The 19,127-nt window shown below is 39.4% G+C and overlaps 1 protein-coding gene across 2 annotated transcripts in view; it reads right to left on the bottom strand.

Annotated features, from left to right (window-relative positions):
* SLC2A13 (solute carrier family 2 member 13) overlaps positions 1–19,127 on the bottom strand; it is a 142,992-nt gene that overhangs the window by 17,176 nt on the left and 106,689 nt on the right. For both annotated transcript variants that reach the window (XM_017745967.1, XM_017745966.1), the window contains exon 7: positions 10,851–10,976. In XM_017745967.1, coding sequence (XP_017601456.1) covers positions 10,851–10,976 — 126 coding nt within the window. The remainder of the gene's footprint in view (positions 1–10,850; positions 10,977–19,127) is intronic.

Genomic DNA, 19,127 nt, shown 5'->3' with positions numbered 1-19,127 from the left:
TTCCTGCTGTACTGGGGAGGCTCTGAATTAAATCACCCAACAGAGCTCTCCAAAGAAGATTCCTCTGCTGCCAGCCCTAAAATTCACTGCAAATCATTAATGTCGTAACTGAAAATGGAGCCCTAAGGCTCTAAGAACACTTAAAACAAGGTGTTTATTTCATGCCTGAGTTGTGAGACCGAGCACTTAACACGAGAGTGTTGCTCTGCTTTCATTTGTGCATGCAGGTGCAATACCTATGCCTAATCTAACGAATTTTATAAAATACATAAATGGTAACTGGTTAAATTATCTCCAGTTTATGAAATTTATGAACTTTGGGTACCAAAGTCTTCATCATTATATGCAACTCAAAAGTCTGGGATCTGACAGCAGAAGAATTCAGCAGAAATCAAATTAACCATCCATCTTCCATGGCCTCTGACATCTAAAAAGAGTTTTACATAAATAAGTGCTTTTTAACAGTAGTTATTTTGCCAAGAAAATAGGCTACATGGGAACACAGCCCATCTGAATCACAGGTCTGAAGAACTCAGTAATCATGCAGAGCCTCAAACTCATCCTTTATTATTATTATCTATGCAAAGCTAATGTTGCAGCTGTGGAAAGCTACAGGACAAAACGAAGTCTGTACATCCTGCAAGGAGGAAGAAATGCACAAAGTGCTGCTGTTGAGAAGTGTGACCTGCCACCTCACAGGCTGCCTACTTCCTAGCCTGTACTAACCAACAAGCTGAGTTAAAGTAGGGTCACAACTTTAAATCAAATGAATCGATAATTTCAGTTCATCTTGCGCCAGTGAGGGATTGATGTTACTGCCTCCATTCTCAAGGAAATGAACCACACATGCAGACAGCACATACAGTAATTTCTATGAATTAAACTTATCAAACTTATAGAATTATTCAACAGTCCTACTGCAAAAATGTGTTGATTTATTTTCCCTTAAAAGTAAAAAAAAATACTCTAAAAATTCCATTATTTTAAGAAGGGAAGATATGAAAATTCTACTGTATCAGATGTTGTGATTATTGAAGAACTACTTATTATGGAATAAAGGTATATAAGATGTGGATTAGGGATGCTGTTAAACGTACAAGCTGCTGTACGGAGGTCTGGGTTCGGCCCCGTTGAATGTTCTTTATCAATAAAAATCCTCAACCACATGGGTCTTTCCAAAATATTTTCCACCCTCCAAACAGAGGAAATTTCATTTTAGTAAATCAATTTCATAGCGTAAAAGCCTAAAGGAATCTGCTGAGACAGTTTTCACAAATTATTTTTATTTAAATTCTTCAGAGTCCATATTAAAATAAACTTCAGTCAATAACCAAGTAAATGTGAAAAACAACGACTGGAAATTCTCCCCTCAGAAAAAAACCCCACATGCTCCAAATATGAGTCAGTTCCCTTTCCTTGGCTCCTAGGCAGAAGGGGAAATCCCCATGTCTGTCCCAGCAGTAGCCCCCTGCATGCTCACACTCTGCTCTGTGCCCCTCTCAGATCCCCTCGGATGAGCAGAGCAGGGCCTTGCTCTGCCCCTGCTGCAACACTGCCCCAGGAGTGAGGCACAGATGTCTCTCAATCTGTCCCTAAGAAGATGAGCAGCTGGAGAAGCTAATTAGCAGCAGGCTCCTACGGGCAATAAAAGACTCTCTAATGTACATTTCATATGGAGAGAGAAAAGCTGCAGGAATTATCCGAATACTCTCAGCACACTGATATGAGATTGACAATTTTCTCATACACATTGGCATTTTTTCTCCTTTGCTTTCCTATCTCCTTTGTCAACTAGGAGCAACCATGCTTTTTAAACAGGGAACAAGAGTATTTTCCTTCTAGTTCCCCTTCAGCAGAAATAAGCAGAAAGCTGGCTTCTTCAGCAGATGTATATTCAAATTTTGAACACCATACCATCTTCTTCTTTAGACCACTTTTAAAATGAAGAGCACTGACTCAAACATTCTTCCATTTAAATAACAATTTTTTCAGATACAAACCAGCAATTGATAGATAATGTTTTAGCTCAAGGGCCGCTTTTGTTTTTCTACTCCAGTTACCTCAATGCTGTAAGGATCTGAAGTAGTTGTAACAAGTAACCCAATGTCCTGGGTTGCAGTGTATTCTATTACCATCCTCATGAGCTGTTGAAATCAGGTGGGGCAGTGTTTCCTTGCCTCCTCCCCCCAGACTATCTTTCTGTTAATGGCCCATCATTGTCCTGCCGCCTGACTCAGAGATAACTCCCTCCGGACTATCTTCTGTTAATGAGCCTCATCAACACTTGGCCTCATGACTCATTACCCCATTGTGAGATGCTCCACCCAGAGGGAGGAACCAAGCATCCCATCGTGGATATAATCTGAGACTGAACACCAGAGACAACCCTTTCCACTGGATTTCCAGAGGACAGAAGCTACACAGCCACCACTGGACTTTCTGAGGAAGAGCAGACTCTTTTACTACAGGATCACTGCTTCAGAGGACTGCAGCCACCATTCTACCAGGCTGCTACCACCACCCTGCCTAACAGGGACTCAGGTTGTATCTTGACTCTGTCAGTTTGAACCAGTGTTTTCTTTTAGGTTTTTTTTCTTTCCTTTTCTTTAACTTCCCCATTAAATTGTTATTCTGACTTGGTGCCTCCCACTGGTTTGTTTTCCAACTAGTACACCCAAATAGCAATTGGCATTCCCTACCAGAATGCCTTTTACATAGTAACTCGGAGTAAGATCCAGAAGCATGTTTAGCAGCAAAGTGAAATAAAAGGGAACGGATAGAGAACAAATGTACAAACAATGTTTCAAACTAACCAGTCCAGCTTTAAAATCCTATTTTGTGCTGGGTGTCTCCAACAAATAAATACTATCTTCAGCATATAAACTAAAAATTTCCCAGTCAGAACACATTCACTTCATAACAGGGCTTCTTTTCAAACATCCAGAATTTTCTACTGGTTGAGTAGAAATACTGTGTTAGAGCTATTAATAGTAATTCCTAAGTAATTATCTGAAAGGAGTATAAATAGTTTCAGTTTAGATTATCATGTTGCATTAGACCTAAAATGCAGCTATAATATATAAAGTATCTTATTTGTACAGGCATTAAATTAAAAGTTAATTATGTTATAATAATAATTTTAAAATGTCTTCCCCCTTTAGCAAGTTAAACAGTTAAAAAAAAGGACAAGACTAGCGTCTATTAAAGCTACAATGAAATTCCACCCTCAATTATTTAATTACACCCTTACAATATTTCAGTATATATATAGATTTCACCATCTTTATATATGCTTAAAAAGAGCTTGTTATGGTTTTCAGGTCCACCATGAAATAATTTCCTTTTGAAAGAATTTAAAAGTGTGTTGGCTTAAAGATTTGAGCAGGAAGAGTGGCTGAAAGAATCAGAACATTAAAATTCCATTTATTTTACTACCTACTCTGGCATCACCAGTAAGACAGGCTCATCAAGGATTAAGGACACTCTATTCTAAATTACTTTATCCTTCTATTCTTCCTCTTTGCTCTTAGTTAGCAGAAATGGCTTTAAAATATGCACACGAGATTTCTTAAGTTTCTCTGCTACATCCTTTTTACAAATCACAGTGGTATATGCACCCCTTAGACCATGACTACACTGTCTGATAACCTCCTCCCAGGAAAGACCTCGTGCCTTAGAGTTTAGGCTGACAAAGACTGCAATCAGTTTCAGATCTTTTTTTCATTTCTGTTTTCGCACACCTCACTAATATATATTAGATATTATTGTGCTGAAGTATATCCTCCTAATCAAACAGGACAAATAGGATTGCATCTTGCCACCCAGCTGCTCCAGGTTTCCACACTTACCAGCACTGGGGAAGATAATCAGAATTTAATTCTATTTGAAACTGCATATATTTTGATTTTCTTTTCTAAACAATATTGGGGCTGAGAGGGGGCGCTTTATATTCTGGTTCCTACTGAAGCTATGAATGTTTCTTTAGCCAACATTTAGCATATTGCCTGTTGGGGAAGATGAAACAGGAAAGCCTTATAAATATGATTGCCCAACAAAAGATTTTGGGAATATGAAAACTATAAGCGACATCGAAATGAAGGCCACCTTTGAGATACCAAGTCTTAGTTACTGAACAACTGGAAAACAATGGTATGGCCGACTGAAGGTAATCCCCTCTTGATGGAACAATACCCTCTGCTTGCAGGCAGGTCCAAGGGTCAGAGTAGACCCTACTAGCTCAGCAGAAGGGGTCCAAAGAGTAGTTTTTAGAAGTTAAGATGTAACACTCTATGGTAATATAAGAACTCTTATAGGCTGTATGTAAATGCTATAGGATTTGTATCTTGTATTAGATTGGTTAGTGACAATTAGAATATTCAGTACAGAAGATGATTTATTGTATTGTAGCCAGGACTTCACACACTCTCTTATTCCACTCTTACCACACTCTTACTCCATTCTCATTCCTCTCTCTCTTTACTTACTCGCTTACACTCTTGCTCTCTTGGGCCTGCTCCGAGCTGCAGCTGGCAGCTCTAAGCAGTGCCCCTGTACCCACGCCCTTTGCAATAAACCGCATGTTCCAAGATCTGACTTCAGAGATCTCTCGTCTCCGTCCGTCCCGACCGACCCACCCCAAGCTCCCGCAGTCTGGTGCCCAACGTGATTGCCGACCCCACAGAGCGCTCACAATTGCCCATCAAGAGATTTCTCTAAGACTACTGGTTATAATCACAACTCACATTCCGGGTGCTGCCAATATACATGCAGATGTGAATATTCTCTTTATCCTGCTACTTTCCTGAATCATTTACTCCCTGTACTACCTTTTTACAGGGTAAATATGAGAACCATAATCCTACATATAACCTTCATCTAGTGATCTGATGACTTTGTAGGAGAAATACTAGTGTCTCTCTAATTACTGCTGAGTTCAGCATGAATTTTCAATGCAGACCCTTGTAGAAAGATTTCAAATAAACATTTCAGCAGTAAAATCTTCTACCAATGCTTCCTGCATGACAAAACAAGCTATGTCTACCCATGGACAGAAGAGTACTTAATTCCTGAAAAATTGCTCTGGGGCTAGTCTTTCTGTGGTAACAGCAAAGGTCTGTAATGCTGTTTGACATGATGTACTGAAAACAGATTCTCAGTCTTTAAATGTGTAAATACACACATACATTCTTTCTGCATTAGTAAAGCAGTCACAGGAACTTTTACAAATGTACCTGTCATGATGCAAAACAAGTGTAATGAACTTACATGTCTGTCTTTGTCTCCAAGGGGGAAAAGTAAGGTAGTATTTTTAGAAAAATCTAATGTTCTTACGAAGAAAAAGTATTCTAACAATTTTAAGAGTCTCATCTGCTATGCATTAGACAACAGGCAGTGCTGCATGAACATAAAGCTCCCCAGAACACTCTCAAGGCTGTGACAGACACTGGCATGTCCCCTGTTGGACATAAACCAGTCTGTTGTCTGAGAATCCAGCTAATGATCTCCCATGAATTTATTTTTTCTAACCAGTAGAATCTAGTTAGCATCCAGGCTCAGATGCCAAGGTCATTAGGCAGATTCCTGAGGCGGAAACTCTCCTGAAGCTGGGAAAGAGGGTTTGCCTGCCTGCCTGACCCGCTTCCTCTCACTGCACAGGTAATTTAAACCCACTTTTTCCCCAAACAGGTTTCCAAGATTAAACAGTTAAACCCCTCAGCAAACTGACAAGTATGAGAACAGGCGCACAGTGAAACATAACAGCATTACTGAGCATCTGTAAACACGCCATTAATTTTACATGGAAGGACGATGCTCAGGAGAGCACTGGCTAGAGGAAAACAGAACTTCCCAAAGACAGAGCTCTTCTGCACTCTCGCCTTCGCACTGACTGCCCTTAGAGAGGGGAGTGCTTCTTTATATGGCCAAAAGCAGAATTCTCCATAAAGCATTAAACTCCCGTGGCAGGGAGATGTTCCTCTAACGAAGTTAATAAAAATGGCTGAAAAAAGCAAATCACTCAGCTCCTCTCTCTTTATAGATTTCTGTTCCCAATCACTCTCCTTCAGGGACTGTGGAGACCTGCCAGCTAATTTTGTGGACAGGATAGCTTCTAGGCTTGTCTCTGATCTGCTGCTGATGTTATTATTTCTTCATAATTGTTTACTGTATAAAATTAACATCATTCCCTCCAGAGAAAGATTGCTCAGAGCTGCTCATGAGAGCGTTTTAGCTCAGTTGTGGGCCTGCTGTCGTCTTGACAACATACTCATGTCAAGGTTAATGTCACATCAAGGCACTGTAAGTACCTCCTTCCCTTGCAGTTATTCTTTCAACTGTAAGGGTATTAATGCAATTTAAAGTTTCTTCATTCTTGGCTGACCTTTAGGAATATTGCAATCACACACACAGAAATTTCAATAGAGGAATTTCTCTGAGTACTGTAATTGTGGGAAAAACCCCTAGATTTTGGGTTGTGTTCAGAAAGCACAACACTGAAAGCAATGCCCTCCACATTTTGTCCTGGCTGAGAGATGGACTCTGCCCATGACCTCTGTTGTGCCACCTGAGCTTCATAGTGGAACCTTCCCATTGCATCCCCATCTGTAAAAGTGAGATAATGCTTTTGATTAAGTTCATGGGAATTTCATAATTCAATGTTCATGAAGAACAGAACTGCAAGCCTTTCTGTGCTACTGCTAAGTGCAAAACTTCCCTAAATCTTGGAGAGCAGAGTCCCAACACAGAACCCCCAGACCACACTGAAAGAAAAGATACAGCTCTTCTTCTTTTACTATAAAGTGAATAATTTAAGAATATTCTTGCTCGCTGTCTTGAAACCATCCTTTACGTGTCCCTGGGCAGAGCTGGAGGCAGCAAGATTTGCATGTCAACAGCTACTCTGTTAACTGGTTCAGGAATACCAAGGGCAGCAAAGCACCTGCCTGTGCTGGTGCCCTGGGCAAGACACTCCTCTCTGTGTTATTCTCATACCAGTCGCACTTATGTTAAAAAATACATCTCTGCTGCTTGTGGTACATGTATGATCTTACAGACACACTCGTTGCACATTACTCAAGCTGCTTAAGCTCTGACTTGGACTCAGTCAGATTTATTCTTGCGCAGTCTCTCTCCCCCAGGGCCACTGCCAGCCACTGAGTTCCCTACATTCAAAAGAACTCAAATGCTATACTCTTCTTGAAAAATATGTGGATGCTTTAATTGTCTCCCTGGGTTTCTATGACAACCACAGCAACATAAACAGCCTTGCTGGCAGCCACAGGAGACTGAAGTCTATGCTCTCGCCCCTCGCCTCCCCAGAACTTCTCAATGTAGAAAACACCATAACCAAAAAAATACAATTAACAATAGAGGTGGTGTCTAGTACACCTGGCTGGCACTGGGGAAATGTATTGTGAATAAAATGCACTGACCACTACATCAGTGTTACCAAAGTACCTTGGGAACAACAGTGAAAAACAGTGCAAAGCTATAAATATATAAACAGAAGTTTTCTATGTCAGCCAGCATGGCTGCAGAGAGCTTTAAAAAGTATATGATAAGGCCTTCTCTGTTAATGTTTCTGAGCACTTCTCACCTCGGTGGTAGGTTACACATCAAGAATAGGTAAGCCCCTGAGCAAATGTCAGGACAGTTGGGGTTCAGTTGGCTGCAGACCTATGTGGGTGCACACACATCATATGGTGTGGCCTTAGGCACATCTCCATGGCTGCAGGAAAATCATAAACAAAATGTGATCACAGCAGCAGTGAAATGCTCTGCATGGCACTGTCAGCCCGAGTCCAGGAGAAGCTTTCTCTAACTCCTGCATCAGCATCGTGAGAGCTGCTGCTTCTGCTAATGCTCAGATATCTGAGCTCCAGTAAGTCCCAAACAAAGAGCTCAGGTCTTTCTTCTCTCCTGAGCAAAATTAATGGCAAAATAGATTTTCCATGAGCCAAGCATAACCCTGGAGGCTTTAAGCCATTTAAACTCATCTATCTAATACCAGATGGCATGAAGCCATCAGGATACACAGGAGTTACAAAAGACGCTGCTGATAATTATGGCTGTCCATAGCTCACAAAATCATCTTTCAAATTATTAAACTACTTTCTGATCACCATCATGCCATGTATTTTTGAAGTAATTGCCCCTGTATGACTACTTTGTGACAAAGTAACTTTGTGAAAGAAAGGGCTGCAATTTCCTTCACCAGTGCTGTTAGTTTGTCTCAGGCACTCGTTCTCCCTGTGCTGCCAGGGAGCAGCTCTGAGACACAACACAACTGGGGCGGCTCTGAGACATAACACAACTGGAGATGTAACTACGCTGTTTTCCCTGCAGCCATCTTCCCTTGGCAGGGAAATCCTACAGCTTTGTGGGACTGATTTTGCTGTAAAACAGACTCAGGATTTGCACAAACAGTGTTGGGGGGTGGTATGTGAATGTGAGCCCTTGGAAACAAAAAGCTATGGGGATTCCCTCTGGGCCAGTAAGCAGAAATACATGTATCTGTGAGGAGGAGGAGGAGAAGGAAAAGGAGAAGGCAAAATGCCTCCCTCTTCCACAGGGCTTGGAAGGCACAGAAAGTGACACCTGACATTTCACAGCTTGAAGGATCAGCTTTTTGAAAACTCCCTGATTACACAGACCAGGTAGAAGCAAGAGAGAAATTAACAAAATAAACACTAGAAATGATGATGAATATTTTCAAAAAGAAATGCAGGTATTTTATTGGTTGTCCATCTTAAGGTGGGATTTTCACTATGGTGACTACCAATATAACAAATTTAAAGTTCATTTCCTCTTGAAAGATTTTAAGCAAGGTCCTCATGTTGTGGAATTCTTGCACAACATAGAAATACTGCATTTTGCAATATGGAAACAAAGTATTTCTTCTTCCCTATCTAATTTGCTCCAATAGGCTGTGTAGCAAAGAGTCTATGTGAGACTCAGTCATGAATATGAAAAAATTGCTTATGCCCACATTTACTACACTAAACAATTACTCTAGCTAATGAAATAAAGTTTAATTTTATCTATCAACTATTCATAACTAGTTTTTGTTTCCCTCTATGTCTTCCAGCATTCTAGTGTGATTCTGCTAATTACAGACAAATTACTTAAAACTACAGCATACAGGAAATGAATGTTGACTTGGAATATAAAACTACATCTGTTACCTTGAGATACATGAAAGTCCACGTGCTGCAGATCACATTGGGTATCAGGCAATATGCAAGGTATGTTCCATAATGTGACATTGAAGTTAGTCACAGAACAAGCAAGCCAGATGAGATTTTATAAGTTTTCACAGTTATTTAATAGCCCCAAAATGATCACAGTGCTTTTAAACTAGGATCACAAAAAATACAAGCTTCTCTTTTCTGCACCTGGAATGAATTACTAGGCCTAACGGTACTGAAATCAAAATGAGGGCAATTTTACAGTAATTTTAAATTAATGATTCTACAATTAGTAGATATTTTCATACATTTCAACCTCTGTCCAATATGACTCACTGCCATGAAGACACTTGGGTTTAAATTCTGAGAAATATGTATGAAAGTTAAAAAAAAAGAAAAAATAAAAGGCCCAAACCACCACACAAACCTTTGCCTATTTCCTAAGTATATTCATGGTATTTGGGTGGCTGAGATGAATTATGGTGAGGTGGTTTTATCAGAAGTAATTGCTTAGTTCCCTTGTGACTCTGAACCATTCTAAATCCTAATCCAAGCCCTAATCACTACTGAAGTATTCATAAAGCCTTTACAAGACAATGTTCCAACTCACAAAGCCATTCCTTAGGAATGGTCAGTACTTCAGAAAACATGAAAGTTACTGTGACTTCACAGGAAATCTTTGTGCCGCCTAAGAAAGAGGTGTGATATATTTTGCAGTTGCACCTATGAATGCACATGTTTTTACACTCCAAGTGCAACATACAGCATGACAGCCCTTTCAGGCACAGAACCACAGAAATCTGTGGCCAAAACCCATGCTTTTGACAATTTGAACTTTTCAGATTTTGACTATTTTAGTTTATTCAGCTGAGCTAATTGTTTCTTTAGTAGGCTGTTGTAACCGCTGCACTCTGCCTAGCAGGCTGCTCCTCCCTGAGAGCTCAGTGAGGGTTTCCCAGGGCCATGCCATCAGTCGCATCCCGGAGTCCATTTGGGACAGCCCCGCGATCTGGCTCTGGCAGCAGCAGCGTCACAACGCAGTGGGGGTAAAGGAGGCAGAGAAGGGTCTCTCATGAGGGTGTGAGATGGCTTTAACCACACCTTGCGGCCGCAATGCTCAGAGGTAGAGAGACAGCATGGTCTGGGTGCGGGGTGGTTTTGTCAGGGGCCAAAGTGTGGTCCCTGGGTGGGGTTGGGGTACAGAACAAATAGGGAGAAACCAAGGGAGTGGCCAAAGCCAGGGAGGGAACAGGGGAACACACAGAATCATGGGGTTAACAGGACACCACATCAGGCCAATATTAAAAGTGTGGTTTAATTAACGCATTCAAAAAGAAAATTAATTCAGGTGGCTTTAAGTATATAACTAGGAAATATGCCACCTCAAATGAATGAAAACATTAAGTAAAGGTAATTTTCCTCATTTCTAGTGTACTTTTGCCATACTTCCTAAGTGGCAGACTACACCAAATGGGCTGCACACATCAGGGTCACGGTTTTTCTTTATGTTAGAAAGTAATCACCCATTTTTGACAATGCCAAGTTATTTTCTTCTTCCCGAACACCTTAAGAATAACATTTTTTGTAAAAGCAAAACTGTTCTCAACAGCATAAAATACACTCTCTGTAGAGCACAAGGCTAAAAAATCTTGACTGGTTACATACCTGCCCCAAGCTGCTTTCATTGTAGAATCTTTATCAACAGGAATGCACGAGGACTCAACAACACTTGATTTATTCAGTTTGTAGCAGAGACCGCAGTCTGGATCTAACATACATGCACTACAATAACTGAAAGAGAAAAAAAGAAATACTTAAGAACCACTTCATTCATATGTAGATGTCAAAACCAACAGCACCTACTCATCAGTCGTGGAATGCACATAGTTAAGTTGTCAGTGTGGGAGACAAGACAATTAAGTTCTCCAAAAACTATCACATACTGCTTTCACCTTCTTCTGTAACACATTTTGGTAGTCCATCTGCATCCACCCTGTGATACCTGATCAGGCTATAGGAGAATTCATTCATAGAATAAATTTTAATTGAAATTTTATTAAATTACTGCAGAATTTCTATGTTGTCTCCATTTAGAATATAAATCTATTTTCAACATACCTTCCTCTTGCTTAACTGATTGGTCAAATTCCAAACCAAACAGTTTGGTTTTTTTTAATTAGGAAAGCTGCATTAAATCTGCTCTTAGCTGAGATATAAACTAGAGAAAATATTTTTACAATAGAGATGAAACAAAACTTTCAGGTAAGAGCCAATAATTTTATCTAACTGTAGTAAAATTTCTTCTCTTGCAAAAATAAATTGTAAAATTGTAATTCTGCAATTAGCAATTTTCAAAGGAACAGACAATAACTATTATAGTCGTAAGACTTGGTTACATTTTCTTACATCAATATTAGTACAGCAATGGGCAGTAACCAAAAGAGTTGACAGGAATAGAAGACTGCAATTGAATAAAAAACATTTTTATAAATCACAAATCTGTTGAAGTATGCAATAATAATACTAAAAAATGTATAAGATTATAATATTTTCTTACATTGAAAAGAATCCCATGATATCAAACAGGATTGTGACATATGATTTTCAAACTGTAGAACATTTTCCACTCAAATGATGCTATCAAAGTGCCTGTTAACAACATGAATTTATAGAAAGACACAGCGATGAGTGTCATCTTTATGGTGTTGCCAGCAAAGGACAGGACAGGGACTGGACACCTCCTGGTTTTCCTCAGTGTCCTCACAAGCATCAATGCAGAGATGAACAGCAGAGCTGAACTCGCACTGTCTGTTCTGTCCTGCTGGGTAACTCCACGTAACCTCATGGGGTGCTGGGTATCAGTAACCAATTGAGTGGGAAGCACAAGATATCTTATTTATTTCTCCCTCCCATTTGGAAAAAAAATTGAGATATTTGAGTATTGATTCCAGTGTCTGTCTACATGGCTGCTAGTTCAGCTGCTCCTCTGGCTCTATTGGATATCATAGAATAATTTAGGTTGGAAAGGACCTTTAGTATCATGAAATCCAACTGGTCTTCCTGTTGGCATTCAAGATAATAAAGGCTGCTGGATTTCATGTCTTACCAAATGTCAGAGGTTTTAGAGAGTTACTCATAACCATTTAAATAAATTATTATTTTCCACATCTTTTCTGAAGTGTGTCTTTCAGATTGAACAGTTAAATAACAACTCTTTATAAACCCTTTACCATTGGGCTAGGATTTCCCATCATTACCGACACAGTGAGTTCATACAATCAGACTTTGACTTCAGATTTTAGAGACAAGACCAATTTATGCCAGAGGAAACACAGAAATGCAACATACGAGACATAAAGCCATTTCAAATCTAACTCCCATCGGCCTAAGAGTAGGCAGTTTCTATTCAGAACATTTAGCATTCTTCTGTGCCCTGTTTTATCACTGATATAAAATTTTATGTTGTCTTTGATGAGGTACATGGTCATTACTTTTTCCAAGACGAAGACCAATGGTTTTTTCTCCAAAATCCCAGCATATATATATTACAATTGTTTCATAACACAGTAAAGAAACCTCCATCAGTTACTAAGTCTAATGATAACAGAAGATGCAGCATGAAATAAGCAAGGAAGATTTTTTTTTTAAAGAAGCAATTAAAAAACAATCAGAGACACCATGTGCTGAGGCTGCCTATTCTAGAAATAAAATATATAGTAGTTTCAGGTTTATGCTCTTCTTCCCTCTAGCCCCATTATTATTTGCAAAGCTATTTAAACAGTTTGAAATTGAGCACATAATCTGACATACATGCTCACAGTGATATAAATAATATAGGATATAGAATATACCAGGAAAAGAAATGCACAGTATAATACTGACATGAAACTACTTCTTACAGAGCTCATTCCTGTCCTCAAAAATACCTGCTTATCAGTCATATCAATATATGTATTGAAAAATATGTCAGAGGATGAATCTTTAACAATACTGGTAATTCTTCCACACAGAGATCAGTTATGGCCTTGAAAGCTCTATACAGGAGAACTCTCAGATGTCGAGGTAGGAAAGGAAATTTGCATCCAATTATAAACAGGAGATATGCTTCCTCTACTTATCATGAGATATTTATATTTGCACTAAGTTTATGAGCTAGTGTCTTGAAAACAAGTTCATCCATGAAAAGCCAGGTGAAAATTCCCAGGCAGGATGGTTGTCTGTGAGATTGACAATTCAAGACTGAAATACCTGAGAGAGATCATTTGATTTTGATGAAACCAAAGCAGCATTACAGCAGAAAGGTTTTACAACGTGCCTGTTTGCCTCCCTGCTTGCCAGCTGGGCTCCTAGGCAACCCAACAAGAAGGCAAGTGTCTAGACTTCAGATGCTTCAGCCTATGAGGCAGAATAACAACAACCAGGACTCTGAGGCTCCAGAAGTCCAAAGATGCCCAGCTTCTTTGCAGATCAGTGGCATGAACTCAACAGAACAAAGTAGCCTGGCCTCTCAGTTTATGGAGAACTGCCATGGAATGGGATCTCCGGGTTTCTGCTTCAACATTGCAGCATGTTTACTGAGGAGATGATGGACTGTTAGCAGACTAGATATCCCCAACCCTGCAATTCCTCACTGATTCTGCCAACACACTCAACACATGTCCCTTCATCCAACCACACAGGAATAACTGATATCTAGAAAGACTGACAGCACTAATTTTGAGGTCCTTTGACAGCAATTTCTTGCCAGCCTGAGCAGCAACAACTTTCAGAATGCTCTGCTCTGGATCGGCCTGCCCGATTACTGCTCTTGAGATTAGAGGTTGATCACAAAGGCCGCAATGCCATCTTCTCTCACAGAGATCTTACACTATATGGATGAATTACTAATTGACTATCTGTGTACATTTTTCTTTATACCAAAATTACTGTCTTCTTTCTTCCTAGCAGTGCAGTTTACTAGGCTCTAATGCAGTCTCTAAAAATATTGAATAAAATCTCTGACCTGCCAAAGTGACTCTCCAGATGCCAATGAAAGGTCCATAACTGCTTTTTCTCCACTGCTTAGAATACTCCATACTTATGTTTGTTTCATCGTTACATTTTGCACTTTAAATTTGCAATATGACCTCGTAAGTAATACCTTTCCTACAATTCTCAGCAGTCTTGTAATTTGAGCTGCAAGTTTGACCTTGACACTTTTGTTGAGTGATTTAGCATTAAAAGACCTTTGCCCAGGGCCCTTCCTCTCCAAGTACCATTTCTTTTTCTCACACTATTTTGACTTTTTCAAGCTGAACCTCAATTTCTGAATTGTTTGTTTCACAACATTTCATTGATTTTAATTTTTGCCAGATTTTAAAGACCTTTCAACTTTGCCTTCCATATTCTGTTATCCAATTACAAAATGTTCCTAATGTCCAGCTACAGAAATGCAAACTGAACCTGATAATGTATTATGGACTGTGTAGCTGTACAGAATGTAGCACCTGATTTCGTAACATTCTACTGCACGAGTAGCAGAACAGCCACTCAGAGAATCTAAACATCCCCAAATACACACTTTTTTGTGGACAGACTCTTTCCACCTCTTTTAGAGTCATCATTCACACTGAGTATATGCTGCAGAATCAGCCTGGGTATGTGAAGAAGGCTCTATATGTGAAAATCTGATAGATCGGCAACATGCAAGTTGGACCTGATGATCCTTACGGGTCCCTTCCAACCTGAGATATTATATGCAAGACATTTTGCTCATATCCTGTCTTGCCCCCAGAGTAAATTCCACTGTTGCGAGTTTGTTTAACCCTCTGCTCCTGCTCTGTAGGATACAAATATTCATATTCCTGAAGACAGTTTTCCTCCTAGAACTGCAGGAACAATAAAATCTGTCTCAGGCAGGGAAGGCTCAATGTAGGGACAGGAGGGTCTTGCAGTACCTACTAAGGATTAGCACATCCCACCCAGAGAGAACATAAGCTGCAAATCATTGCAGGCTGGAAGGAATGTCACTTTGACTGTGCTGCTTTCTACTATTTCCAGCTTGCTGTTTGCCACACTGGAAGCATGATCCTAGGCCAGGTGGACCTTTCATCCTACCTTCAGGTTACTCTTTGCTCTCAAGGTTGGCTACGTACACAGTCTCTGCCTCCCTTAGCTTGCAGTGTGCAGTTCCTTTCCAGCTCCTTACAGAAGAACAACAAGCTGGGATCAAGCTTTCCTTGCTTCTGTTCTTGTATTCTATCTACAACCAGATGATGTCTCTTCCTCCAGCCTCAACAAAGAAAATGGCCAAGACAGCTGAGCTGAGTATCACTGGTCAGGGCACGCCTACTCAGCTGGACTCACCAAGGGACACAGGCAACCGATGAATCCAAACAGCCAAGGTGTTTAGTTCAACAAAAAAAGTACAAGGATTTTTGGACAAATACTGCAGTACTTATTAGCTCTGTTGACATGTCAGGATATTGATACCTTCAGCCAGATACACAACTAAGGATCTTACGGGTTTTTTGATAAATGGCTTACTTCATTTTTATACACAAACTCACTTCAGTTAGGTACTAGGACCATGTTTAAAGCTGCCTGATGCTTGTGCCTGAGGGCTTATGCTATCTGTACATGCTCCACTACACCTCAGGCATGAAATCAAGCCTTTCTTTATACTTCTGAAGGTTACTGTGTTGCTTCCAGAAGTGAAGTGCTAAACTGAGATTAAATACAACTGGACAAGAATATAGAGGATGCTTTAAGCAGTTAAAATGTGTGCTAACTGCAGATGCCACTTCCAGTGGTTGTATCTAGGATGCAGGAAATACAACATTTAATAAAGAATGAGAAAAATCCACTTGGACTTCCTGCCATTATAACAGACCAAGTGACAGAAGCTTATTTGCTAAACTCTACCAGCACTCTGTTAGGTAACACATATATCTATTTAGTGGTAACCATAAGGAAAAGCTATCATTTATAATCCCAGTACTTGGATGCTAATTGCAGTTCTGTAATTTACCACACAGATATTCCAACAGATCTAAACCATGTTCAAGTATGATCAACCCTTTCTCATCTTCAAATCAGGCTCCTGCTCCATCTATTCCACTGAGATGATTATTTGGTGTCCTCCGTAAAATTCCAGACCAGTCCTGAATCCTTACCCTTCATGACATGCCAGCCACATATAAATACACTAGCTCTCTTCAAACATTCCTTAAACTTTCTTCACAAAGGCTCCCACTCCTCAACTGTGCAACATAATTTATACAACCTCACAGAAATTGTTTTCAGCCTCTTGGTGTTTGCTACTTCTGCTTTAGATGTGGTGAGGATGTGAAGGCTCACCTACTCCTCTCATCTATCACAGTCCGATGAAGACAGTGACTCTACAAACCTTGCCTAGTCCTTAGATCATCAGGGCTATCCCACTACTGCTATAAGCACCTTGGCAGCAGACTGTGCTGGAATGCTGACATCACAAGAGAAGTGTTCTGATCTATTTGCTCATAGGTATCAATTGTTTCTTGTCTTTGATGAATGTTTTTTCTGAATTTATATAGCCTCCAACTATAGAGCTTCTTGATTTATTCCTGGAACTGAGCAACACAGACCATAAAGAACAGGAACAACTGACTTACACATGCCTTTATTTTGGACAAAATCGCTGTCTCTGTAGCATAATTTGTTTTTAAAACTACTTTTCTAAAGAGACCCTACACATAGATACTATATTTCCAGCTTCCAGGCAGATCAGATAGAAGCCCTGTTCAAACTTGATTAAAATCACCCTTGTGTGACGAAAACCTGCAGACCATATAAAGTATAACACCATCACTTTGGAAGATTTTAAAAAATCATTCCCTAAGCAATGTTCTGGTTTTGTCAAACAGCAAAGTCTTAGAAGTACTAGCAGAGATGTGAAGTGTTAATAGGTTCTTATATGAATAACACCTTGTTTCCTCACCAATGCAGAGTTTGAGTCAAAGTATCTGGAAAACTTAACAATGGTTACAGGAACTGCATTGCAGTCACAGACATTATAGTTCAGGTAAGTTACTTTTCAGATCTTTGTGTTTAAATTGATGAGGGGAGTTTTTTCTCATTCCCATTAAAGATGCTTACTAGATAGATTGACATCTTCCTTCCTATCCTTTATAACTTAAAATTAAATTACAAGTTTTGATTGATAGGACCAACATGCCAGCAAAGGGAAAATTGTTACCAAGCAATATATCATTATATTATTTACTTAATAAATTTCAAGTCTATGTTGAGGTCATTTCACAGTTCTGCAACATAAACCATTAGAATTTTAACTACACTTCGTAAGAGCTGGCAAAAGCATCCTCAAACATGTTTATCTCTTTACATATTCATAATTTTCTGACCTCAACGGCCAAAACACATTTATTACTGCAATTCTCAGTTATCAGAAAGACCAATAGCTCAGGCACTTTGACATTAGAAAGAGAAAATGAGAATCATATTTTTAAAAATACTGGTTCCATGATACAGTGACATTATGAAAAATAGCATTGCCTAGTTTGCTGATAAATCAGATTGTCAATGAGTTCTCAATAAAATGAAGTGCAATAGCTAATACACCTACTATATGCATCCTGAGGCTATTAAATACAATAAAACCTGCTCCAGTTATGAGGTTAGCTGAGTTTTTCAGGACTGATCACAATTATATAATTCTGCTACATTCATAGAGAAAAGATATATTTCTGTCCATTAGTTATCTTACTAAATGGCTATGTGGGAGTATTAAATATTGGTGCCTTCATCTCAGTGGTGTGTATTTGTACAATGAGCTAAGGATCATGAACCACATGAGGGTGACTAATTCAAAAATGAACAACAGAGTCCTTGTGTGCCCAGCACAGCTGGCACCGCCTCTATTATTTTAATCAGTCTGAAGACAATCTGTTCAGGAAGGATTCTGAGATACTTTGTGTGCACAGGTATCACTTCCCTATGATATGAGGGTTGACCTAAGCTTAACACAATATTTACCATTTTCATATAGTACCTGGCATGAAAAATATTGCTTAAGCAGAATAGGTTCACATTATGTCTTCTAGAGCTGACCAAGTCTCAAGAAGTGCAGAGAGAGACACATGAATGGAGACAAAACAAGCAAAAATACAAGGCAGCAGGACCACGGTCATTTTACAGAAATGGCTCAATGTCCCAAACAGTCACACCACTGATCCTTTAAAGATTGGGAAAAGGTGGGAGGGTAGCTAATACACATGCCCTAACCTAAACCTCCTTCCAGAACCAGTAAAAATGGGAACATTTATAGAGCTTTGGTAGTCGGAATAATAATAGGAATGGATAGTTCATCTTTTCACTTCTAAGGTGACAAACTTTGGGATGCTGTTGCTTTGTATTCTTAAATTTACCTTTGAGATTTCTGTGGCCTTGATGATAAGTAACATCACAGCTGCTGAGGAGATTAAAATCAAATAAAACAGGTGGTCACACTGCAAATATCTACACAACTTTATACAGCTGAGTGTGAAAATGAAATTTGATTAATGGATGGCACAGAAAGGAGCATTCACCCTGCTTCTCCTCAGTGAGACACACACCCACTTCCAACTATATGGAGGCAAAACAAATTTCAGTGTTTGGAGTGCCCTGCTGAATTTGAAGTATTTCCATGATTCAATTTTTTTTTCACAGATTTATGGATTTTTTTTTTGGCTGTTCAGCTATAATCTTCTACATCTCTACACCAAATGAAAATACTTTATTTGATTTATTTTATTCACAGCATATCTTACTGGTTTGTTTTCTGCAACCACGTACAAGTAGCTCTATTTGCATGGCATAGCTCTTTGAGAACACAGTATTCAAGCCCTACATGCTTTTTTGAATTAGGACAATGACTGTGCTCTTTATTTGCTAGTCTTTCTATCTTCATTGTTATTCTAGCAG

This window comes from Corvus brachyrhynchos, unplaced genomic scaffold (genome assembly GCF_000691975.1).
Source record: "Corvus brachyrhynchos isolate BGI_N302 unplaced genomic scaffold, ASM69197v1 scaffold239, whole genome shotgun sequence".
In the NCBI taxonomy this organism is placed as follows: Eukaryota; Metazoa; Chordata; class Aves; order Passeriformes; family Corvidae; genus Corvus; species Corvus brachyrhynchos.
This window is presented reverse-complemented; position numbering and strand designations above follow the sequence as displayed.